This window comes from Hippocampus zosterae, chromosome 1 (assembly GCF_025434085.1).
Source record: "Hippocampus zosterae strain Florida chromosome 1, ASM2543408v3, whole genome shotgun sequence".
NCBI lineage: Eukaryota > Metazoa > Chordata > Actinopteri > Syngnathiformes > Syngnathidae > Hippocampus > Hippocampus zosterae.
The window spans coordinates 13,790,001-13,817,218 of NC_067451.1; the positions used below are offsets into that span (position 1 = coordinate 13,790,001).

At 40.4% G+C, this 27,218-nt stretch overlaps 1 protein-coding gene across 3 annotated transcripts in view; it reads right to left on the reverse strand.

Moving 5' to 3' along the window:
- The window catches only part of tenm1 (teneurin transmembrane protein 1), a 203,797-nt gene that overhangs the window by 76,604 nt on the left and 99,975 nt on the right, over nt 1-27,218 (reverse strand). For all 3 annotated transcript variants that reach the window (XM_052057442.1, XM_052057450.1, XM_052057432.1), the window contains 4 exons: nt 22,101-22,271; nt 9,412-9,614; nt 6,563-6,770; nt 548-649 (listed from right to left, as the gene is read on the reverse strand). In XM_052057442.1, coding sequence (XP_051913402.1) covers nt 548-649; nt 6,563-6,770; nt 9,412-9,614; nt 22,101-22,271 — 684 coding nt within the window. The remainder of the gene's footprint in view (nt 1-547; nt 650-6,562; nt 6,771-9,411; nt 9,615-22,100; nt 22,272-27,218) is intronic.

Consider the following 27,218-nt stretch of genomic DNA (forward strand, 5'->3'; position numbering starts at 1 on the left):
GTCATCATGTGAAAAATATGGTGGAAGGGTCCTCAAAGAACTGCGGACGGACGGACAGATTTTTAAAGTCATATCCGCTTTTAAAATGTCTGTTTTAAATGACCCCTGCAGATGGAATATTCTGTCTCTTGAGCAATTGTTTTCTGAACCTTGTTGAGCCTTTTTAATAAAAAGTTGACGATGTAACATGTAAATAGATGCACTTGGAACAAAAACATGGAACGGATGAGAAGTTTTACTAGTACCCAATAGATACCCAATCTGTATCACGCACAAGATTGTTTCATTGTAAACTTCCTATCCCGGAAATTCGAAGGCCATGAATTTGTTTGGCTGTAAGAGAGTTGTTAGCTTTTTTATTTTATTTATTTTTTAATTATTATTATTATTATTTTTATTGTTTTTTTAATAAATAGCAGAATTACAAATGGCTATGCATTCAGCCATTCGTTTGAATCTAAAATTGGCAAATCCATTGTGGGTTTAAACCCATAATCTGCATGTCAGTCTTACTTTACACAACATTTTAATTTTATTTTTTCATTACCTTTGGCACAGTTAGGACCCATGAAACCAGCAAAGCAGTGGCAGCGTCCAGCAACACACTCGCCGTTTCCATTACATCCTTTGGAACAGCCATTCAGTGTTTCTATGAAACAGCATACACAGACATCATTAATGTATTCATTTATTCAAGACATTAACAAAAGAAAAAGAAAATAATCCACATGTTACTCCATCAACTGGCACAGTGTTCTGTTATTGAATGAAATATGTGATAAGCAATGGACGGCTCCCCAGACACAGAAGCTATATTAGATTAGCCTGATCCAGCTGCTATCACTCTCTGGAGACTGGCCAGGCACTCACTTACTCCGTGTTGCACTAAGCACATTATGCTGCATTACAGGTTGCAAACACACTGCACGCGCATTTACATATATCAACGCTTCATCATCAAACTGTTTACAAGAACACAATTTGGAACAAGATTGAACACAAAATCTGCCGTTGTGAATGACCCAGTTAGTGGAGAACGGATTACTGCGTGATGTTACTGCTGGAACAAATGCATGCAGCGGTCAGTAAATAACGGTGCGTCATTGCATCATCACATTTAATTCCTGCCTTTAGTTTGACTTTGCTGCTATGACGTTAAACTTTATGATGTCGACAGTGTCTTTAGATCACTGAGCATGAATTGGTTTACTTGCCTACCTTCCATGCAGTGCCCATCTAGTAGTGAGTGCGAATGATATTCTCTCGATATGTGCCTGGCAGCTTTCAACCAGAGTCAGCGGGGACAGACTCCAGCTCTCTGTGACATGATACGCAGTGTACAAAATGGATGGATGATTGGATGGAAGGATTGATGGATCATGTTTTTACTATTACCTCTACCATGGAGGTATAATCATCCCAGAGTGCAAACAATGCAAGACATATTGCTTGATTTGTTTGTCTGAAACCCACTTTTTACTCAATTAACATTGACAAATTAGCACCCAAACATTTGAAAGCAATTTACATGTGTTAACATCACTTCTTTTTTATCCATTTCTTTCTCTGACAATATTCAAACTTGTTGGGGATAGCATATAGTAGCTGTTAATGGTGATGTAATTGGGGGGCGCATCCATCTATCAGTCTCCATGAATGAGAAAGTAGCTTCTTGACAAATATTCAATCGTCAAAAGACAACTGTGAATACACTGACACAGTATGTGTCGTGATTTTATCATCGTCCAAAAGGCAGCAAGTGGCTAGGTAACAAATGGGCCAAGAAACTGTAACCACTATGATTTTTTTTTTTTAACAAAATACTTTTGTGAATAATCTAGCATTGGCAGACGTAACTCACCTGGTGCTCTTTTAGTTAATATAGCCAAAGGAATATTCTGAGGACCATAACCACAAAGTGCTGATGGATGCTGGATATTGTGCCCTAAATGAGGGCACATACGGTACTTGTATGTGGTGCGCAGGTGTACATGTGCACTGAAAATATAAAATGTATGAATGTGAAAGTATGAGGCACTGGCCACTTTTAGCCAAGGATATAAAGGAAATAAAGACCAAATTGGATTGGGATTAATTAATATGGGGGGGGGGGGAGTTGAACAGCACAGTACAGAGTAGATGGATTTGTGTGACTCGGTTGTGAAAAAAAGAGAACCAATGAACAACCCTTTTTGAGCCAAACCAAATTTGTTATGGAGACCCTGATTCAAGTCCAATTCATTATAAAGACCTTAAACACATGGCCACTGAGGAGGGCAAGAAAAAAAAAAGGGAAACCTAGAGAAGGGGCTGCAGATGGGGGAATGCCCATCTGCAGCGAAATGATGCTGTATTGTGCCATATAACATCAATGTAAGCCAGATGATGTAAAATAGGTCAGAAGAATGAATCTCTTTATAATTTGTTCTTTCCATTTTCGGATGGTAACAACAAAACCAAAAACATATGAGCATTAGTAAGTATACTCTTAGGTTGTTAGGCATCAAAGTCGGTCAGGGCTGTCCAATGAGCCACACTGTATGAAGGGCAACGTTGTTTACAACGTCACTGTAATGAACTCTATGCATTATAACTGAAATGGGAGAGATATTTTTGCCGCATCTAGTTTATTCATGTTTTCTTTCTCTTCTGCCCATCTGGATCATGTTACAATATGGCAGACTGATCATCTGATCGATTGTGCCTGCGGTCCTCACTGATGGTGACCTACTGACTGGCCAACATCTTAAACTGACGCTGGTTACCAAACTCCAAGTCACGTAAGCCTAACCAATTAAATATAAAAATCAACCTCTATCCTGTGTCCTGTTTCCCCAATTTAGTATTTTTAATTTAAATTGTAATTGTAAAATGCAGGATCTGAGATTTTTTTTAATCCAAGATATTTTAAAACAAATACATTAAAATTAATTTTTAGTTTTTCGACTGCCCATTCAAAGTGGAAAGAACAAATAATACACAGATTACACCCATGTGCTGTCCTGCTCTGGCCCTCTGCACATAGATCAACTCATGAGTCAAACCACCGCTGCCCGCTGCCTTCTTTTATTGAGGTTGCATATGAATGACAAATCCTTCATTGGCATGGTCCACACACGTGCAAACAGGCACACATTTTACAAACAAACACACACAGCGATATAGTGCGACTCTCGCCTTGAGGCACGTGTGACACATGCTAATAAGACAGACAGTGCAGTTCCTCCACACACAGCAGTGCATCACTATAGAAACCAAAGTCATTTTCACCTCCATCACCTGTCATTGTCACACTGATGGAGAGGAGTGCCAATCATCTCTCACACAGTCAGGAAAACTCCTCATGTGAGTCTTCTATCCTCTTGGAAGAAAAATAAACTTGCGTGTGTAAATTCAAATTTTGGATGTGGCACCTGACAAATGCAATGAGCAAGAACTCATCTGCAAGGTCAGGGAGGAGCTTTTATTCCTGAGAAGACGGCATGATCTTACAGAAAGCTGGAGGTCAGTGAGGTTGTAACAGTAAATTAAGGTCTCCATTTCCAGGTCACTATCATAGCTATAAAATTTTCCAACCAATTAACAAGCACTGCACAAAGTGTGTGTGTATTTGACTATATATCGTTTGTGTGCGTGCGTGCATGTGTGTGTGTGTGTGTGTGTGTGTGTGTGTGTGTGTGTGTGTGTATGTGTGTATGCATAATCTGTTCTTTCCACTGACTAAACGCTTTTCAGTTGGAAATCATTCATGCCATAAGTTATTGCAGCTAAGTGTGATTATAAAATAGGTAATTCCGCCCAAGTGGTCTGATTGGTCAAATAAGCATTCCAATTGTAGTTTATGAGCCTTTTAAAGTTCCAGCAATGCTTTATGACCCTTGGGTTTTAATCTCAAATGAATTGACAATCATCTGACTAGAAATGCCCATTGAGTTTCTAACCATGATTACATGGAAAATGTGTGGCCATCAATGCGGTCATAAACTTGTTTTTTTTTTCTTATTTGTACTTCAGAGAGGAGGAATACGCATGAGAAAAAAATGGCAGATTTGAAAATATGCACAATTAGCCCAGCATGTGCAGGCAGAGCGTATTCATTAACATAATGATTATGCAATTTCTTTCATCTGATATTGTATGTAGGAAGGCTTTTTTTTTTTTTTAAATCATGACAGTCTCCCAGTCGTTTACAGTATATATCTGCTTGGCTCATGTTACCTGTGCACATTTCCCAGCTTTTTTATTTATTTAATTTTTGTCAAAGTAAGCAGCAATTACATTCTTAATGTTAGCAAGAAGGAGTGTATAAATAAGCAAAATGACCCTTGACTGATGCAACACAAGCCTGTTGTCAGTCAACCAAACACATGCAGCTTTAAATGTTGTTTCACTGTCCCTTTTATTCCGACGAAGGAAATTAATGATCATTGTGATTGCCCATGACAGCAGTGGAGTACACATTATCGCATACCTCATTGCTTTTGCACCCACACTTTATGGCCACCCATGTGTTTTTATGACAACAAGCATATGAGGGTAAATCAGCATTGACTTGACATATTGTTTCCATAGTTTTCATTCTCTCTTTCTCTCTCTCTCTCGATAGAAACATATGGTGTAGATACATTTGTGTGGGACAAATAAAGGATATCTTATTTTATCTTATCTTATATACTACAAAATGTTTTTTGTTTTTATTCGAAAAAGCATACATATATGCTGCTCCCAGGCTTACTCTCAATATTCATTGCTGGATCTAGTTACTCTTTGCCGCGCAGAAGCTCAATTTCTCGGCAATGATCATCTCATATCTTATCTTCCTCTCAGGCTCCAGTCGGAGCTCCAGCACATCGGGTCTCACATTAGAATGCGCCGCCTCACGGGTCAGTGGGTTTGATTTCCTTCATCCGAAACAATACAGTGATAACTCGGAACCATTGTTTGAATTGGCGGAAAAATTAACTTTTTCATCAAGGCTTTATTTTTTTTCCCCCTGGTGCGCCAAGCCCTTTGACACACTGCTGACTGCCATTCAAAGCCCATCACTTTTGACTACATTTACATGATTGAAGGGATACTGATACGAACTCAGTTCAGAATATACATATGAAACAAATGCCTGTTCTATGGCAGTCTTCAAACCGAACATGCCAAATGCTTGACAACCCTGGAATAACATTAATGTTTATTGGTTGCATGCTGTCGGTCATGATTTCAGAACAATGTTTTTTTTTTTCCCACAATGTTACAGTTCAGCTAGATTACTTTGCAGCCTGGTCTTTCAAGCGGTGCTTAATATCGCAGCATTTTCACATCCATGAGTAATGATGATTACATCAGCAGGACATTTGTAACACCAGATTCCAAATACCGGTAGTTATAAATAGAGGTGGACATTCACAGGCTACATTTACTTTCATACATTTACTTAAGTTTTTTTTTTTTTTTTTTTGTATGAATGTACTTGTCAGAATAATTCTAGTAAGGACACTACTTTTCATTCCCGATACAGGTACCAACACTGCATCCTCGAAGATCGGCTGATACTACACGATCCGATTCTTAATTGTCGCTCAGTTGTTCACAAAAGGTGGCCGGAATGTGCTTGACATTGATGTGTAAAAAACACCATTGCTCACATGACAAAAACACAGGCACACTACAACAATGGCGACAGCCTGTCAGTGCCAGCGTTGTCACAGAACTAAATTTTTGACTTGAGTACGATAGCGGCATAAAATACTTCGGTACCGGTACTGAAACAATACCACAGGAAAAAAAAAAGTTATTTTCTTTGTTTGCAGGGCAATGTTTTAAAAGTACTCGTTTCAATGGGTATAATAATCATTTGTTCAAAAACATATAAAAACTTCGCAAGCGACTGGAAAGTAGGATGATGTACCCTTGACAAAAGGCACAAAACTCCCCCAACTGCTCACCGTTTAATCTCCAGTTTGTCACACACAGTACTCACTAATGGAACAAAAAATAATAACCATGCAAATATTTTCATCTTCCATTTTCATTTGGTGAAATAAGTAGGTTTTCCAATAGTATCGTTTTATTCTGAAATGCATTTTATGTTGTATGTAACTTGGCCTCTCAGCTATTTAAATTTTGTAACCTCTCAAAGTTTTGACTGTGGCAGTACTTTCATTTCACATAAACCCAAAAACCCAAGTGAAAATGCCGCCGGTAATTATGCAGTTGTCAGTAGTCCTGCATTATTTACACTCCAAATTACTCCCGGGTCCATGTGTGTCATAATAATCAGCAATGTACGAGGTTTTGCCATTCCTACGCGCAGTCCTTATCATTCTGTTTCAAATAGCTGTCTTCTTGTCACACCAAGCTCACTTGACTTGAACAATATGGAAGTTCTTTTCAAAAGTAAATGACTTGACACTTCAACATGTCAGTCTGTTTTTATACATGAACAGATGAAAGCTGAGAGAGGAAAAGATAACGAAGAGCTCAGAGACAACGCATTACAGCGGAAGCGTGTTGTGACTCAAACCGGCCAAACGATTGCAACCTGTAAAGATGCAAGTCGTCTTCTCACCTATGGGAGTGCTGTGGAGTAATACTTGCTCGAGGTTGCGCCCATCATTATAGAGAGCCAGATGCCAGGTGCCAGGGTCCATGTACTCAATAAAGCGCGTTTCTTGGAAGCCGCTCAGCAGCAGACCTTTGGGTGCTTTGCCAGCTGAAACATGATCACTCAAAGATCTGGGCAGCGCCTTGCCTTCCAGCAGTTTCACAAAGTCGAACTGAACACAGAAGGAAACATCATCAAACAATAGTTAACTGCATTCACAAAGAGAATTAGTGCACATGCAATTTCAAGGGGAGACCTTGGAGGGCAGAGTTTTTTGTTGTTTAGTTTTTTTCTGTGGAGATGGAACAAGCCAGGTGCATTATTGAACTTAAGATCTCCAACCTACACTCTTAAAACCTCTATCAGAAATAACACCCTTTTGGTAAAAAAAAATAAAAAAAAAAATAGATGGACTTGGCATGTTTTCTATCAATACAACCCCATTTTGGAGGTTGTTTTGTCCAGGTTTTTGAATAGGAATATACCTATTCAGGCATGATTTACAAATCTTTCAAAAACGGACATGTGAAACATGTGAAAACTGATCTGCTAACCAGGGAGTGTGTCAAACTAGCAAAATGTCTCTGCAGTTAAATTAAGTTGGCACCCTCTGAGAGGGGCAGTATACGCAAAATAAGGGTGTACTATAAGTTTCCATTCATAGAATTAAAAAAAAAACATTTTCATAAAAACAGTTTTCATTGATATAAAATGCTCTACATAATGAGTAATGCTTTGACAACTGAAATGGCCTCAAATACACTAAACGAGACTTGCGCTGACACGCAAATTTTTATGCACAGGAGTGCACGGGAGTCAGTATACCAAAATGTGGTCCATTATATCAATCACAATATATTTTTTTCAGATCTAAATATATATTTTTCTTTAGTATTTAGCGTGAATCTCAAGAAATTTAATGACATAATGCCTCAATCGCAAAATATAACATTGCAAAAGAGTCCTGCCTGTATGCTAGGGATACCGGTAGGGGGAGGTCATGAAAATGCGACGCATGTAATCCGGAAATCTTTATATGGGTGAACCAGTGGTGAGTCCCCGTATTTGTCGCTCCTTCCAGCTTGAGGCCAGTAGATATCAGTGTCACATGATCGCCAGGCTCACTTTGCTCATTTGCCAACATGCAGAGCTTTAACCACAAAACGGATCAAAATTAATTGAAAAACTCATTGAAATCTAATTAAAATTTTAACCACTCACTCTGTACTTTTAATTTACTTCCAAATGCTTAAGTGCATTTAATGTCATAAAATTACATTTGTGGTAAGATACTTTTATTTTCATTTTCAGGTACTTTTGACGATAATGATTTCTCTCGGTTGATGCTTCCCTTGAAAATATCACAGTGATGGATGACTTTTTTCTGACCCAGTCAAATGTTTGTTTTCCCCTATTACGCTAAGATTTCCGATTCCATTACTTTTAAATTAATCTTGTGATTGTGGCGCTGACCTAACTGTTTTCAGAGTAAAAACCTTCAGAGCTACCTAAAGCACAAATCCTTGTTTAATTACGGCATTCTGCTCAACTTTCACACCTGTTGCCAACAGCGTGCACAATCGGTTAGTGAGTGAACATGCAATTAAGCAACTGCAATGTGCAATTTTCAACAATCAATTATACTTCAGTCTATCCTGATGATGGTTTGAAAGAGGGTGCATTATCATTATTAGTAGTAGTAAACATACTATATACTTTGTGCCAATGTAACCAAGCATCCAAGTCTTGAATCGTACGCGCCTTGTCTGTTCTTCAGCCTGCATTAACCAGGAAGGAGGTTACTAACAGACAGATGAACAAACAAAGCCAAATGCATTGTTTATTTGAATTGTTTTCTGTTTTATTACTGGTTCAGCTGTGGTGGTGGTCGAAGCTCTACTTAGTGGCCTTTGAGTTATGCAATATCTAATCATTAAGGCATTGTTAAAACAACAAATCTAATTGTGGACTAAGAGATTTGCATAGTATTGCATGTGCAGCATGTATACTATATGTAAAAGAGTAGCCAGTGCCACTCGTCATGCTGATCTGCATTTATTTTATTGAATGCTCCTCTTCATATTGTGTCATTGGCACAACAGATGCTCAAATACAGCTAGATAAACTAGAAGGGATTCAACCACTAGTATTTGACGCTCTCCTGTTTTTCCTGTGACCTGCTGTTGTTCAGGGCGGGCGGCTTTAAAACCACACTGCAGATGAAGAATTACTGCGTTCAATTTCGAGATTGACTGAAAACTGGCACACGGTCAGCTTAATCAGAAGCACTGCCTTTGTAAAAGGGCAAAAAAGACACACACCCAAAAAAATAAATACAGAGTTTTCCAGGCATTTAGCCTTTTGTTTCCAACATACCAAATGTGTTTTTCAAAATTGATTTAGGAGAAATCTCTAACTTTGTTAATATTTATATCCAAGTACATTTGTCATTAATGTCAAGACTCATGGCAAATTTTAATTGGGTCAGAATGTATGTACATAAATACATCAGCTATCTCATCGATACTGTAGCAGGCGCAAAACTACTTGGCTTAAAATGTTGAATTCATGATTTTTGTAATTAATTTGGTGTTTTTTTATTGCTCATTTGTATGTCCTAAATGGTTTGGGAAACTGATTAGTATGACATTAATAAGTATCTATAGATCAAATTGTATTACCATCTTGCATATTTGTTCTTTAGTACGCAGTGATCTTTTTAAGACTTTGGGTACAGTATTTTGGAACTTGTGTGTGAGCATCATGACATGTTGCTAGCTGACAGAGTGTCTGACGCGACGGTGATGGCTCACCTGTGTGTGTGTAGGTGGTATATTCCTGCGTCCGTAGACCCCCAGCAGTGCATTATGGGAGAGGGAGAGATTGAACTTGATGTGGGTCGGGTGGTGCACAGTCATATGAAACCTCCAAAAGACTCCTGGTGGGATGGCCTGATTCTGTTGTGTTCCAATGTCGACCTCACCACGGTCGATGGTCCGTCCGCGCACCCACTTCTCTGTCAAATCAAACCACATATAGGTGATGTAAAGGTCACATACAGTAGATTTATCAAAGGGAATGCGGGGCTTGCTTCACCATCAAAGGACCAATTAAATACCAGCTCCATATCCTCAACCATCATTGGGATCACCACTCTTACTAATGAAGTGAGAATGAAGAGACATCAAGAATGACTCTTTGCTGTAGAAATCCTGCTTTTCAAGAGACTCTATCTTGGCAGTCCTTTGGATACGCCCCGCATTGAAGATGACCTGCTTTAAAAGAAAGTGTTTTGTCTGAGCACTATCCACTGGGACTGCGACATGGGCAACTTTAGTATCTTTGGAAAAGAAAGAAATAGAACGGTGAAAAATGGTGTCGACACGCATGCATGCAATCACATATGGCATCACGGCAGAGAGATAGCGTCTTGAGTAAGTGTGTGTCTTTGAGTGTAAGGAAAATTGATATTTCCTAATTTCCTTTAGCAATTAGCTCATTGCATCTCCATACGCTTTTATCAAACAATCTTTTGTGTTGTGGGCGGGTGAGGGAGGACCTCTGCAGCCCTCTTTGTGTCTTCCTTTATGGAGGGATATATCTGTGCTTCTAAAAGAAAATGGAGGAAATACGGTGACAGAGAAGAGCCCACCGATCGTTACGGCCACAAAGGCAGATGAACATTTAGGGACAGATTCATGGATGAGTCTGCATGCTCTCTATTGACAATGGCCGCAGCTTTACCACTCCATTTTGGCAACTTCATGCACACCCTCAAGCCGGCTGTCATATATCTTGTGCCGTCAAATGACAGTGAGTAAGAGGACACAGAGAGATACTACTGTTCATATCATCAGTGTTCTTTACTTGTTACTATACTATTACTCCGGTCTTGCTTTAGAAATGGCTACACTGCAGGCACAAAGAATAGTGGATTGACACATTATGGGCATCAGCTGATCATTCTTAATGATCATTTCATGATTTCCCATGATGAAAAATCAAGGAACAGAAAAAAAAGTTTGATTCTTTTAATTGATCAAGTCTAAGCTCACTTCTACTGTAAATGTCGATGATAGTGCATGTATACGTATGAGAATTAAAACAGATTTCAACAGACATATAAACAGGCTATTACGTGAGGAGTGTGGATTGTGCTAACCACAAAAGGACAAAAATGGAGCGGAATAAATAAATAAATAAATAAATAAATAGCAGTTCTGGATTTCTAAGTAAAGTGATTTAAAAATCACTGGGAGAAAATAATTCAACCGGGAAATGTATTTTTGTAACAACGTCTGAGGTCTACCAGAATTTTCAAAACAGCCAATTTGAGTGTCCATGCAAAACAATTCCCTGCCCAAAAGCTCAGCGTCCTTTGGTTCGGATGTGATTGGGCAGAGAGAAAAACACAAAATGCTCTCCAATTATAGTTGGAGGATGGAAGCAGCTTGGCAGAACTAAAGTATGCTTTTATGCATTCCTGCTGAGTATACGTCCCTCTGTCCATTCTCCTTAATCCTCACTCCTGTGCTTCACCAAGAAAGTAAAGGCCAGCAGAGTGTTGGATGTCCCAAGGAAAGCAGCCTTTTATTCAACTCTAGATGAATAGGACATGAATCGGGCGTGGAAGTTGGCAACATTTAGGGAGGCAGACACGAGCGCAGGCAGCACGACAGGCCAGCTGACTGGCAGGGAGATGAGCAACCAGGTCCTTCTGATGCAAATTACTGTACTGTAGCTCTTCTCGTCTGATGCAATATGAGGACAGACACCAGAGCTCGGGGAATCTGCAAGTCTGGGGATTGGGTAAAGTGAGGGTTGGTGGGCAATATTTGGAGGAGGAGGAAGAAAAAGATGGGCGGGGGAATGAGCCAAGAAGAGACTAGCATATCTAATAGAGAAGCTGGCAGCGACAATTTATTGCTGCTGATGCAAGAAAGAGGAAAAACCCTTCTTGTGTCTATCTCAGCAGAAAAAAAGCACTTTTTTATTTTAAGAAACAGCAGAGGATGGAGACATTATGTTGTAACAGACAGATTCAAATGGTTACTCTGAAAGTTCTGCTCTCTGCTGTCAATCAATATTTAAAAGATCATCAGCTTGATTTTGAACGCGCTTCTTTGCCTCCAACCTTGTTGGAGTTTACTGTAAAACTAAACGACCAAAATACTTACACTCATTATATTTAAACAACAACAAATGCTTTGTTTTTAAAACATCACTCGCATCGTTAATGGTGCATCTCATTCTAATGCTAATTAAAATTTAACATCGACTTGGAGTGATGCCCCTTCAAAGTAATGAATATTCACACACACAGATGTTCTGGAAACACATAAACACAGGTAAGATAACATTACTCATTAGATCTCCGGAATAATCCGCAAAGAGGTGGGTTCCACAAGCGGAGAAACAGATAAGGCTTTGACAAAAAAAATGTTTATTTACAAACATGCAAGACCGACAGAGTACAACAAAAGACGCTGGTAACAAAGAACCAGGAAATAATGAAACAAACCAAAAACGCTGCAAAAAGCAAGGATGAATATCAATGTAAAAAGCTCGTCACAAAAGGACAAGTAAATCCAAATGCATGAGAACACTTTAACCGAGGAAATAAGAAGAATGAAATCCAAGAAAATACTTAAACATGAATCGTGGCGAGAAGCTATGAAGCTAAGACCATGAACATCTGAAAAATTCAGGCAATCTGAGACTAGTGTTTTGAGCAAGGCTGTAATAATGCGACAGCCAATTGTCGGCATGGCAGAATCTATAAAAGCAGATGGTAACGTGGCATGATTAGAGACAGGTGCGACTCATGAGATAACCCCCACTCTGCAGCTGGAGACTGGAAAAAAAAACGGACAAATACAAGCAGCTAGCGATCGAGCAAAGTATTTATCATGGTAGGACAAAAATTGGTGACAAAAAAATGATGATGAGAAGATTCACAGGAAGTGGATATGAAACCGCGATGGAACGTCTACTAGAAACAAATTTACAAACAACTTGAGGATGGTTCAAGCTGTAATTGAACAATCATGTCAAATGATGAGGGCTGACGAGCTACACAGCGACCTGATCTGTATTCATCGGGTGAGTGGTTCCCTTCTGGATGATCCGATAGCAGCAGAGCTTCAAAAAAAAAAAGCCGCAAAGGTAAGCGCTAATTTCCTACGTAGCTAACATGTACCAATTTGCTAAAAGCTTCTTAAATCGATTGATCACAGTTGGGTACTTGAAAAAACAATTACTTGGATGGATGAGAATATTCACAGACATGATTTTCTATAATATGCTGTCTGTATCACAGAGCTTGCCGTCCCACAGTTCTACGCAGTGCAAAAAGAAATACAAAAAAAAAATAGAAAAAAAGGTCCACAATTACCCACAGCAAAAAAAAAAAAAAAAAAAGGCTTATTGATGGGAACTATACAGTATATGTTTCTGTAATTTACAGAAACACCCAGCAGCAGTACAACTCCCAATCCTGTTGGCAGAGCAGAGAAATGAAAATGTGTTGACAAAAAACACTGCAACAATGAAGAAAAAAAAATAATAATTATGTATTCCATGGTAATTGCTTACATAGCTATTTCAGGTCATGAGAAAGATTGTAGGTGGCAAACTGGCTAGAAAATAAATATATTCCCTCAATACTTCAACCCCCACACTCATACTATGTCAGGTCAAGTCAACAGTATTTATAGAGCACTTTCAAATAGCCATCGCTGCATACAAAGTGCTTTGTATGCAGCGATGTATTTGTATTTGTATGGATCCTTAAGATTATTTTTCCTGAGATTGGTGATTTGAGTGAAACCAAACTAATGGGAATAAGGTAGAACCATACTTTTTCTTTCTACATCATAGAGCGGATTCCACTTGCTTTCATGGTGTACACTCTGTGTTTATATTGTCAGAACACAAGATATTCTATCGGCCATGAAAGATAAGTGAAAATGCTGAAAATTGGCTGGCGCTCTCTATTTTCAGAAAACACTTGGCACTGAAAGGGCTAACCCATTAAGTCCCAAGCCTTGTGGGAATAACATAAAATAAAATAAATACGATAAACAGATGAGTGCAATGCTTCAATGTGTGCAAAGATGAAACCAAGGCACATCGATCTCCTATTGGTCATAGGGATGTATAAAGAAGGTTTGCTGTACACAGTAAAAAAAAAAAAAAACAACAACATTGAGCACGGGTGTCTTTTGTTGACTTTAATAGTTATGTGGGCAATTTAGGGGGGTGCACTACACTAGAACACTTGAAAAGCACAACTGCAGGACATTATTCTCCTTCATGCACTGAAAATGAGTTGTGCTGCTCTCAAACGCAAAGACAAAACAAGGCAGCAAATATTGAGCATGTGCCGTCATGGACGCTTATTGTGAACGTGTCCCTAAAACCAACATTCTTACAGGCCGCATGCAAATATGTCACCCGGAATGATTTTCGTGCATGGTGAAAGCAGATTATCAACACATCATTGAACACTGTTAGCTGATGATTTAATCACTAACACTGTTGTGCCACTCAGGATACAAAAGAAGAGCAGGCTACAGAGGTATTTAGGAGAGGAAGAAAAACATTGCGGTTAAATTGGGCTGGGGTCAGAGTTGTGAAAGTTCATGATGTGCGAAAACTAGTTGAAAGTTGAGCTCACAAATTTAAAAATGGCATTATCCTCAAAATACTGCCATGTCCGCTTCGTTGCCTTCCATCCAGCCCACACTAGCGGAAAGCTGCAACTTGCTGGAACTTGTAGGACTTAAAGCAAAAACAGGACTGTGGTCTTCAAAGCGCAACACTGAAGACTACAACAGCCCTGTTTTTGCGCAACACAAATGCAGTCGAAACCAGGCTGAGGCAGATGAGCAATGAGCCGTCGCACACTCCACCTAAACCCTCCTCTCGTTTTCAGGCGGCGGTAAAACGCCAATCCACTAGCGATTCGCTGTGAACTGCTACCCCTCATTGCAAAATTCAAAGGGAAAGAAATGCAATGTCTAAACCCTAGCACAGGCTATCAAATCCCTCATTATTTAGCACAACTTTCCCGAGTGAGGCAACCACCACGGGCTCTTTTTCTTCCCCTCTTCAAGTCGCCTTCATGGTTTATATTTTGATGATGAATGCGGCGGCGTGAGGCTCTGTGGCTTGGGTTGCCATATTAGGACTTCATCCTCCAACATATGAAGGATCTTTTGCCAGAAATTTAGCCGGATTTTCTCCTGGGAGTCATATGAAACCTGGCAGTCTTGAAAAAATAAAATAAAATAAAAAGGAAACGAGTGAGCATGAGCACGTCCACAAAAACAGTCATCGGACAGATATTCTGTGTTCAGTTCACGATCGCCAAATACATGGACGAGTTCATGAACTTTTGTTGATTGAACTCGTTCAAGTACACCGCTCGCTGCGGTAAATTAGCTTACTCGTGTGTCATCTGGAACTGTAACACGGCCAACTGTTGTCAGAGATCTTGAACTGGTTGTGGTTGGTCTGATCCACAGTAGAATGTTTTTTTTTGGGGGGGGAGGGCAAAAACAGTGTTGCCAAAGTTACCTTGGAAAAAATTTGTTGTTTTTTGGAAGCTTGACAACACTCAGTCGACAGCAAAGTGTCACAAAACGTAATATTTTTGTTTTTAGCTGACCCAAACTCTAAAGAGGGGATGTTTTTTTCCAGCTTGAAAACACAAATCTCTCTCACTCAACCATCGCTGTTTGGTATGGACACATGAATCTGAAAACGTGACACCACGCATACATGACGTCACTCCCTCACACGGGAATATCAAGTTGAAGACACCCCCACAATTACTCGCTATCTTCAATCTGTAAATTCTTGTAAATTACAGTTATTTGCATCGGCAGAGCATAGATTCATAACTGTTTGTTGGCCACATTTGGAACAGCCCTGATTCTTATTTGAGTATATCCGAGTATGTGCTTTTATTCTTTTTATCACTCTTTGTGTTGCCATGACACAAATCATCTGAATTGTACCATTTGGTAGCAGAAAAATCTGAATTGTGTCACAGGAATCATTATCTATAAATAATGCCCAAGAGCTGCCATCTTCATTGTTGCGTGTACACCTGGCCAGCTAATGACTGAGCTACTTTAGGACATTGAGCACAAGGTCTAATTATTTTTTCTTGCCTAGGGGTTATTCAGGTAAAACAATTACATTTTACATAATCATTTTTCAAAGGAGTGAAAATGTATTTGGCGTGAATGTTATTAACCCTGAGATTCTAATGAATCAAAGAAAGGAGTAATAGTGCAGCCGACGTCTCGGATAACGGGACATGTCTGGAGGGATCAAAAATGGATGTGTGTTAGTCCACATGAGAGTGTTTGATGTCGGTCTCTCACACTAGTGCAGAAAACATTAACAGTGTTCCAAATGCAAGCAAAATTGCAGCAGGATGAATAAAAATACCACAATGGCTAAGGTCTCTACAATTACTTCGATTCGATGAAGGTCTTTTGTGAGCAGGTGGCTTAATAAGCTTTCAGCCACCTCTCTCTACTCTGCAGCCTAATGAGTGTCAGTCAGAGTCAGGAGGAGATAATGCTCTTGGCCTTCAGGCTTTCCATTACTCTCTCGTCCTCACCGTCCACCATCAAAGCCTCAGGTTATGTCTGTGACTGACAAGTCTGCCAGTCTACAAATTTACTTATACCAGGAGCCTGTGAGATTTTCATTGGTGCACGTTATCTTAACTAAAATTTTATTGACTCTTTTTTTCCCCCCGACTTTGGACTGTGTAAAATGTTATTCTAGAAAACAAATATTTTGTATTGGAATAAATAATTACCATCATGTAATGATTATATTAGACCTAGTTTGGTAAACAGTGGTTGCTTTTGAATAAAAAAAAAACCAAACAAACAAAAAACTAAAACGAAATCAAATGAAGACGAAAACAAATTGCTTCCAATAATTTGGAGAAGTCCAGATATCACTTAGCGGATTCACAGCTCGCTACAGCCTGAGACTCAAATTTGATGCATGGTCAATAAGGAAACTCACTGCTTTCTACTAAAAAAAAATATAATTTGAACACACCATCCATCCATCCATCCATCCATCCATCCATCCATCCATCCATTTTCCACCGCTTATCCAGGGTCGGGTCGTGGGGGCAGCAGCTTTAGGAGAGATGCCCAGACTTCCCTCTCCCCAGCCACTTCTTCGAGCTCTTCCTGGCGGATCCCGAGGCGTTCCCATGCCAGCTGGGCAACATGGTCTCTCCAGCGTGTCCTGGGTCATCTTCGGGGTGTCCTGCCAGTGGGACATGCCCGGAACACCTCACCAGGGAGGTGTCCAGGAGGCATCCTAATTAGATGCCCGAGCCACCTCATCTGGCTCCTCTCGATGTGGAGAAGAAGCGGCTCTACTCCGAGCCCCTCCCGGATGACCGAGCTTCTCACCTTATCTCTATGGGAGAGCCCGGACACCCTGCGGAGAAAACTAATTTTGGCCGCTTGTATCCGGGATCTCGTTCTTTCGGTCACGACTCATAGCTCGTGACCATAGATGAGGGTTGGGACGCAGATCGACCGGTAAATTGAGAGCTTTGCACTTTCGCTCAGCTCCTTCTTTACCATGACAGACCGATGCAACGTCCGCAGCGCACACACACACACACACACACACACACACACACACACACACACACACACACACACACACACGCATTTGAACACACATTATTCATTATTTCATTATAAATTAAATCAATTGCAAATACATGTGAAGAGTAAAACTTGTACAAATAATGGGGTCACACATTTAGAATTTTGTGTATAAAATAAGATGCACAAATTAAAGGGCACATTATATAGCAAATGTGCTTAGCTACAAATACTGTACAGTAGTTGGGCCACTTGGACTTTCTGCTCAATCATTTAGTGTAGAAAAGTAAGTGAGTAAATGAGCGAGTGGCCCCCTGTGTACTCATGAACCAGCACTTGGAGGGCCACTCTTCTGCATATTTTCCATCTCTCTCCGTTGCAACACATCTGATTCAAATGAACAGGTTCTGATGTTGAAACTGTTCATTTGGATCAGGTATGTTGCAATGGGGAGAGATAGAAAACATGCAGGGTAGTGACCTCCCAACCCTGGGTTAGATGGTTACATTTAGGGTTTTTGCATAGGTGTCAAACTCAGGTCCTGGAGGGCCGATGTCCTGCATGTTTTCCAAGTCTCCCTGTCACAATACACCAGAGTCAAATGATCAGATCATCAGTAAACTCTGCGGAAGTCTGACGTTGAACCTGTTCATTTGAATCAGGTGTGTTGCAACAGGGAGACTTGGAAAACATGCAGGACAGCGGCCCTCCAGGACCTGAGTTTGACACCTATGGGTTAGAGGGTTAGGATTAGGGTTAGGGTTTAGGGTTAGGGGCTTCGAGTGAGAGGTTAGGTTAAGAGGTTTGGGTTACACTTTCCCTATCATATGACATCAGCCATATGATTTTAAAATGTAACAGCAGTTTCCAATATATTAGTGTATTAATAGATAGTTTGTGCATCACAAAGCTGTACTGTGAATACAGTTTGAATTGATGAATTTAATTTATTTCACTTATAGTGAGCAGAGAGATTTGAATGCAGGATTACTAGCAAATCGACATGTTGTGCCTCCAAAGCTTTTTAAACTTGAGGCCTTGGGTTCACTAAATGATTATTGTGTATGTGTGGATACGTGTGCATATGTGTGTGTATGCGGACTGGTGTTGTGCACACCTCCAGAGAATGTATCCCAGCGTGAGAAAATCAATGAGACCAGTGTAACATGGACTCGCCCATCAGCATTTTCTTTCTCTCTCTCTCTCTCTCTCTCTCTTTTGCCATCACTCTATGCACCCCCGCTCTCTCTTTCTCCCCCTGACATATCTTTCCTCATATACAGTATAGACTTGATCGACACATTTTCTTACACAGCGGTCCCACTTCCCTTAACTTTCTCTCAGGATACAATATTGATGTGCTTTTGAAGAGCCCCCTGTCACTTTCTAGCGGTCTGCACTCCATTTCCAACCACAGGCAAGAGTGAAGAGAATTTGGCATTAACTCCCATTTCAGCAATGAATACTACCGTGGCAATGGCTCAAGTGCCATTCTTCAAGCCCCACAATCTTTACTTGATAACGAGGCAATATGCACCCAGCAAAGGTCACATTGCATCAATTTATAAAATAAATTCATCTGATGTGTCCGACTGACTGAAATGGTAGCCACAAACTCCCCATTATTTCATTAATGTAGAAACGTGATTTCCAGAACATGCTTTCTGCGGCACTCAGGGTACTTCTCGGTTGGCATGTCAAATAAAGCAATATTGAAGCATGTGCACTCTCAAACACGCAGCAGGGTTTGATTGTCACGGGGTGAGTGTCAATTACAGTCGTGCTAATGACAAATACTTTTACTTGTGTAGAGCTATGAAGGGCGTCTGATGATGTGAATAAACTGCAGGAGAGTTCACGCACAGACCATCAAAACATAATGTCTATCTCCGTGTAAATGACACGGCATGTAAATGGAAATCTCCTGCTGCTGGGATAATGAAGCAATAGCCTTCTCTTGCGCATACTAGTTTCAATGTTTGCATTCAGACAACACATTTAAATGTATACCTGCTATGAAAACAACCTCAATTATATATTGTAACAGCAGGGTTGGAGAAGAAATGGAGGACTTCTTTTTTCATATATTTCTTTGTCTATCAAGGTAACTTTTACGTTACATACGTCTATCAGTACGTAATGTAAAAGGCATATTCCCCAATAAATTGTATATTTTAAAAATGTGGATTTTCAAGCATTGTCGAAAGCCTGTGAATCAACCTTAAGCAATAAAAATGAACAAACAGGGCATGAAATCATTGTGCCAAACGTGATTAATCTATCTTTCTATGTGAAGAATTGACTGTAAAATAAGGAGAAAGTGACAAGTGTTCTACATTAATCATAGCCTCCCGCAACTACATGGTGCAATACAGCCAAAATAGATACATAAATAAAATAGAAAAATCACAATTTAATATTTTTCAAGCCTGATAAGTTTATATTTGCCTTTGGTAAACTTTGCAGACATTTAAATCAGTGTTTATTTAAGTGTGAATAATTATTCAGATTCATTACTTTTGTGAAAATGCACCATGACCATCCACAAAGCAAATTGCTACCCATCAATCATTCATGCCCCCCCCCCCCCCCACACACACACCCTTCTCAAGCTCATCTCTCTCTAGTGTCATGTCTTTATCTGTTTGGCTCCCTGGATCCTCCACTCACCAGGTCTTGCGGTGTAATCTGAGAGTTTGTGCGGTTTCTGGGTGTGAGAGGTGATGGGTACAGCAGGATGAGCGTGATAATCTCATGCTCTGGATTAAATACCAATCTCTAATCTCTCTGGCCAACCTCCGTGTAGGGAATACCTCTGAGGGTTGTAAATTAATATCAACCCACGGTCTTAACTTTGCCCATTTCTATGTCCCAGTTTTTATCCAGCAAGACTAAATCAATACATGTTGAAACCATAGATTGTGATGCAACAGCCAGAAGTAAATTCAATGACCCCCGTGTGCTCTATTAGGATTTAACTCCCGATTTGAGCGTTAATCCTCCGAATGTGAGGATTCATCAAGAGCAGTTGCTTTAGGGATGTCCCAGGTTGCTTAAAATGCAGTGGGTTGCAGTTTAGCTGAAACATTCTCTCTACGTAAGTGCTGAACATGAGCACTGACAACTATGCAATATCCATCAGCCAACCATGAAGGTTGTTGTGTCCTGCCTGACATCATGACCTGCAACACTCACAATTAATGTACCGTATCATGGGGTTAAATTGGTGTTAGTAATTCCTCTGGCTAGTTGAGAAGTGAGTGGCGAGAGTCAATTCAAGTCACGTAGCGGCTTGGAGGGAACATGATGAACTAATTATCTTGCCTTTCTTTTAAGTGACTAATAAATTTAAAACTTATTGATGGAGTGGGGTCTATTATCAGAACATGCGTCACATATAGCATATTATGTATGCAAGCCGAGGTTCAAATTAAAATAGTCTGACTGGTATTCACAATTTTGGACAATGTTTGAGCATGGAAGGACAATTAAAATGTTGTGTTTAAAGGTGGAACATCTATCCATTATCTACTGCCTATCCAGGGCCGGGTATCAGAGGCAGCATCTTCAGCAGGGAAGCCGAGGCTTCCCTCTTGCCAGCCACTTCTTCCGATTTTCCCGGAGGGATCCCAAGAGATCCCAAGTCTCTCCAGCATAACCTGGGTCATCCTTGGGGCCTCCTGCTAGTGTGACATGCCCTGAACACCTCACCGGGGAGGTGTTCCAATGCAGACCAAACTCTGGCATGCAGTGACCAAATTGCCCTGAGCAGGGGGTTCCGTACCTCATACTCCCAAAGCAACCCCAACACAAGTCACAGAGGAACACCTTCTTTCTCCAAGTCCACAAAACACATGTCGACTGGTTGGTCGAACTCTAATGCACCCTCAAGGACCCTGCCAAGGATTTAGAGCTGGTCCACCGTACCACGGCCGGAGCGTAAACCACACTGCTTCTCCTCAATCTGAGATCCGACCTCCCGGCAGACTCTCCTCAGCCAGCATCCCTGAATAGACCTTCCCAAGGAGGCTGACGCCTGTACTTCCACTGTTTTTGGAACATTCAGTTCGGTCTACCATCTTAAAAAAGAGGACCACCACCCTGGTCTGCCAATTCAAAGGCACTGTCCCCGATATCCATGCGATATTCTAGAGCCGAATCGACACGACAGCCCCACAACATTCAGAGCCTTCAGGAGTTCCGGGCCGTCGATAAATGACACCCGGGCCCCTTTTTCAACCATGTCCGCCCCTGCTGTACCAATAAAAAATAAAAAACGGCTCTGTTATTTCAGGATTTTTTTAACCTCAACTGGGGATACAAATGACCTATTGAAAAAAAATTTTAAAAAAAACAACCGATGAACTATGAAAACTCTTCATTTTCTTACCTCCTATTTTGTTCAGGGTCAAAGGTGAGCTGATGACATTAAGAGAGAGGCGCTGTGCAATTAGACTAACACGCATGGTTCGTTGATGCTCACCTGGAAAACACTGCACGATAAATCACATCTAAACCCATCTTAACTTTGTTAGTAATCATTAAAATGTATTATTATGAAATGTGTACTACAACCCACTTGGAATGAAATTACATGGACTGGACTTTTCATTTTCACTATCCCATATTTTAGTGCACAATGTGGGGCTGCTATGCAGTACTAAAGCCAAGATCAACCAAATAGAAACCGGAACAGGTCATTTAATATGTTACACAAATTTGTTTTGCCTCACTTTTGCTCTGAGACCAAATACAGTCAAGGACTGTAATTTGCTGAGGGCATGGTATATCTGTCATTACAATTATTTATTTAATCCCCCACCCCTTTTTTCAAAGCTCACCTCTGTCACTGGCATGTGTGTTCTCAGGGTTGAGTGTGTCCAGCAGGTGGATGGAGCTGGTAGGTCTAGTTTTGCGGTCCTCCTGTTGATGGTCTGCTGAGCTCACACCATTTTCATACAGCTGGCTTTCGCCGTGCCGCAGATGCCAGGTCAGACCTAACAGGTGGACCGCTACACACAAACACACACGCACGCAATGAGTGCCAAAGGGAGAGAAAAGATTGAGAAGATTAGAACTCAGCGTGTGTAAATGGGCATGGCTGACTCTCCTTTAATCCCCATATCTGGGCAATCATTCATTTTATGTGCTTATTAGTGTCCATCAAGGCAGCGCACAATTAGCAGATGCACAAAAGAACACAGGAAAACATATACACGCACACACATGCACGGACGGACACACACACACACACACCCAGCACACTTTCACATAGATTGTGGCAGAGGTGGGCAATTACCGGAGATCTTCAGAACTTGAGCCCAAGGCTGATATTAAAGTGCTACCACAGTCTTTTGTGCATGACTAACGATGCTTTGAAAGCCGCTGCCGATTCACAATCCATATGGGCCTTGTAGACAACAAAGGGTATGGGAGGATACTGGATTTCCCCGTCCCACTCGTCAAACTATTTACTGGGAACACAATCCAACACACTGTTAAATAGAAACAACCAACACCTGCCCATTAAGTAAATTAATTGTCTTGCAAGACTGTCAATAAAACGTTCCATAAAATATTCACCACACTCAAACAAATCTTAATGTTCCTTGTATGCAAAGTTACAGTCCTACGTATCTTTCATTGTTACTTGAAACATATCTTTAAAGAAAGGTTTGCTTCACTGAAGCAAAGAAGAAATCAATGAAATAAATCACTGCCAAGTTTTCTTCTGTGACACCTTCGGAACATCAAACAAAAGCGAAGAGTCAAACCACAAAGTAACTTTGCAATGGTGGCAGTCAGAGGCTGTCTCTACGCATTGCAGATCAAAGAACCTCTGAAGACTTCAAACATCTTCACTGTCTAGCTTCCTTTTGTTGATTGGTGGCACCCATAGAAATCCCTTTATACAAGCTTGCTAACTCGCACACAAAATGGCTGCTCATGAAAAAAACCCAAATGAGACACGATGACCGACACAAGTGAACAGGCTCATGCCAAAACGTGACTTCCTGCTGGTTCGCCTCACACATGAATGCCTGGACTCCCACACCGACTTGCTTGCAACCCACGTGCGCTCTCGATCCTCAACCAATTGATGCACTTGAGGCAGTGCTATACCCTCTCACGGGGAAAACAAAATACACACAACATCTTACTATCTTGAACCAATGTATGTTAAGCTCTGAAATTTCACCATGTGATGATTCCAGACATGGACATGCACAAATTCTGCACATCGATATGACTACAAGCCATTCATACGAAATGTGCCCTTTTTTTTCTCACTGAACTCTAATTTTTATATTAAAAAGTTGTAGTTTGGTGGGGGGTTGCAATTAACAAACTGGTGAAAAGTAAATTATAATGATGCCGTAGGATAAGTGATGCAAACGGCTTGGCTTATCTAGTGTGTGCTTGGAGGTTGCCCTCATTTACGATATCCCATTAATTGACTTTGATATTGTGTCATTGTGACTTGGTCTCAAATTTACTGGAAGAATTGTAACTTGACTTGAAAAATCAAGAAAACTCAAGCGTTGACTTGGACTCCAGCGTTCAAGACTCCAAACTTGAGTTAGGTCGAAAGTTGATGAGTTGTTCAGGTTGACATATGAAAGATCAAATTAGTTCGCCAGGGAATGGATTTATCTATTAAGCAATTAAACCTCTTGCTACGTAGAACCACATGCTCTCATTTAATAGAATAATGTCATGTCAACTGGGACATCATGAGGGGTGTGCACTTCCGGCTATACAGTACAAACTATGGGCAGCCAAACTACGTACAACATCAAACTTTGGTCGTCATTTAAATACCCATCCTGCAGCTGCCAATTGGCAGCGTCTAACCAGAGCTCCTGTGCTAAATACACCCATGATTTTATTCTGTCTTTGGCAAATCTAAAATGATTTTCTTGTTTCTCAATGCACAAAAAACATCTTTGCTAGTCATGTGCCACTCGAGTGACAACTCTGTGGCAACAGTCCTTCTCCAAGCCTCTCCTCTTCACAACATCCCTAAAAAGCCCCTCTTGGAATACTTGCCCTTGCTGCTCATCAGTCAGACCTTTTTATTTTGTCTTTGTTCACTCTTTCTTTTATGGTTGTCGACCTTTATCTTACAACACTTAGCATCTCATCTGTGATGAGGAGACAAGATGAGGAGAGGATGGTTGTGTGGAGTGCGTGTACAGAGTGAGCGTTTGTTAGCACGGCAATATGAATTTCCGTTCTTTAAAGATACAAATACTACATATGTTTGGATTGGATTTGCAAAATAAGCAATGGCGGCAAGCTCAAAAATGTCAAACATATTAAGGACAAATGTACATAGCACAGGTTTTAGTCAAATATGATGAGTGTAAATGTATTTTGCATTATTTAACTACTTAGCTTATGAGGACATGAGCAAAAGCAAATCTCAGTTTCATTTTGGGAGGAGAGTAAAATCATTTCATAACCTTGTCACACTTACATTTGTAGCAACCTCTGATAGACAGCTGATTCCAAGAAAGCCATCACTTCGAGTTGAACAGACAAGTAAAATCTAAGTAGTGTCCGAGCATTACTTTTTTTTGTGCTTAACAAAGTTTTGACAAATCCAACTCAATTGAAATTCAGTGTTTCTCATATTCCAACCAAAACAATTTGAACAGTTGTCATGGTGATACAGTACTTTGCTGCTCTGGGATTTATTATCGCCTTAGTCTGCCAAAATCAAGAGTAAACCTTTAAGATCAAACAAGCTATAACACAACAGGCAATGTGTGCTTGACGTATACACACATAAAGAGAGATAAATCAACCAAAAATTGCACACGGGCAAGATTAATTTTCGAAATCAGTTGTTGACCCGACAGAGACACACCCACCAATATTCTTCCCCCTTTTTAAATATAATGACAGCCTGCAGGGCTTAGGAAAAAATAAAATAAAATAAAACAAGGCCAAGCCGATGGCACACTGTATAAATAACCTCTGGTGCCCATCTTTGACAAGTACCGGTAAGTAATAGGTCGGATTTTTTTCTTTTTGTATGCAATGTGATTCTCAATATTAAGATGTGGTTTCATAGACTTGTTATTCAAAGTACATCAAAATATTTTGCGGTATTTTATTAACCAAGAAAATATTCTGGTTTGGCTACAAATCTGAATCTCACCACAGATGATCTTTGAAGATAAAGTCAACCGATCTCATTGGGACTGTAGTATTTACAGCCATTTGCTTTACCTGACTAAAAAAAAAAACACATAAACAGACATAAGAAATAAAAAATTAAATAAATAAATAAATACAGAACTACATTAAATCTCAAGATAGAATAGCTGAAAACGATGTCCATGACAAAAGACAAAAATCTTCCCAAGAAGTGTCCCTCCTTCCCTCGCATGCCAGCTGTGTAGGAAATTTCAAGGGGCAATAGTTCAAGTGGAAGGATCATGTACAAAAAAAATATATTTACAAAAAAATTATTATTTCAATTTGAGTAATGGGAAAGGCCAGGTATATAATACAACACACATGTTGGAAAAATTATGAATGGTATATTTATCCATCCATTTTCCGCACCACTTTATCCTCACTAGGGTCACGGGGGGTGCTCCAGCCTATCCCAGCTTTCTTCAGGCAGTAAGTGGGTGACACCCTGAACCGGTTGCCAGCAAATCACAGGGCACACATAGACGAACAACCATCCGCACTCACACCTAGGGACAATTTGGATTGTTCAATTAGCCTGTCATGCATGTTTTTGGAATGTGGGAGGAAACCGGAGTACCCGGAGAAAACCCACGCAAGCACGGGGAGAACATGCAAACTCCACACAGGAAGGCCGGAGCTGGAATCTCTGCACTGTGAAGTCTACGTGCTAACCACTCTACTACTGGGCCGCCCATGAATGACGTTTATAATTTATACCATTTATTATGGCATTTTGTGACCCATGTCCTGTGTGTGAATGATAGAAAAAGCAGCACACACGCACACACTCTTTTAAGAGCATGCAGTCAGTTACGTGAGCAGCCTGTGCTCTGCATGAACCTTGCTTGTGCTCTTTTTCTCCCTGGCTGTCTATCCATCTTTCCTTCAGTGTCTATCTTCTCAGCAATCTTACCAAAAGGTGCCTAACGGTGCGCACTCAGAGAAAGTCCAGTCATTATTACCTAAAGAGGCAGCAGCACTTTGGAGCTCGAGAGCTGAGAGCTGCTGCACAGCAAGCTAACAGGCCAAGGTCCTCTTGCACATGAATCATTGATCAGCATGACAGTGAGATGACTGCCACAGGTAATAGAACGGCAGTGCACTGAGGGGGTTTTGTGCTGTCACTTACCCCCTGAGATTGACTTGAAGGATATGCTTGAAGTGAGAATACAACTCAAATAGAGAGGGGCACTTCGACTTGTAGTACAGTTTGGAACCAATGTATTTGTCAAAATAACCGCTCCTATATTCTTCACCTTGAGAGCTAAAATAAAATAAAATCATTTGGACCACAGGATTTGGGCTTCGGTGACATTTACTTAGCTTGAAGTTAATTACTTTGCTAGCGGATCTCCTTTAGGTGTATTAACTATTTCTAGAGGGGTGAAGCAAAGGCCAAGGAATACCTGTTAAATACTGATGCTGATTGGGAATTGTATCTTTAGTTTTTGCCATTGAAATCAGCTTTCATTCTTGACCGAGTGTAGCAGAGACTTACAGCGCCGGTTGTAGCAGATGGCGCTGTGGTGAAAAAGATTGCTGAGGGAGGGAGTCACTACCAACCTCATAACAAATATTACTGTGACATACTGTGCGATAAAGGCCTGGAATGGATCTGTATCACCCATCACACATTTCCAGTCAGATGGACGCGTTTACATATGTGTGGCCTTTGAAGTGTTTTCTGACCCTTAATGAATCCCACTGTAGTAATAACTATACTTTTTATGATTACTTTATATTATTATGTT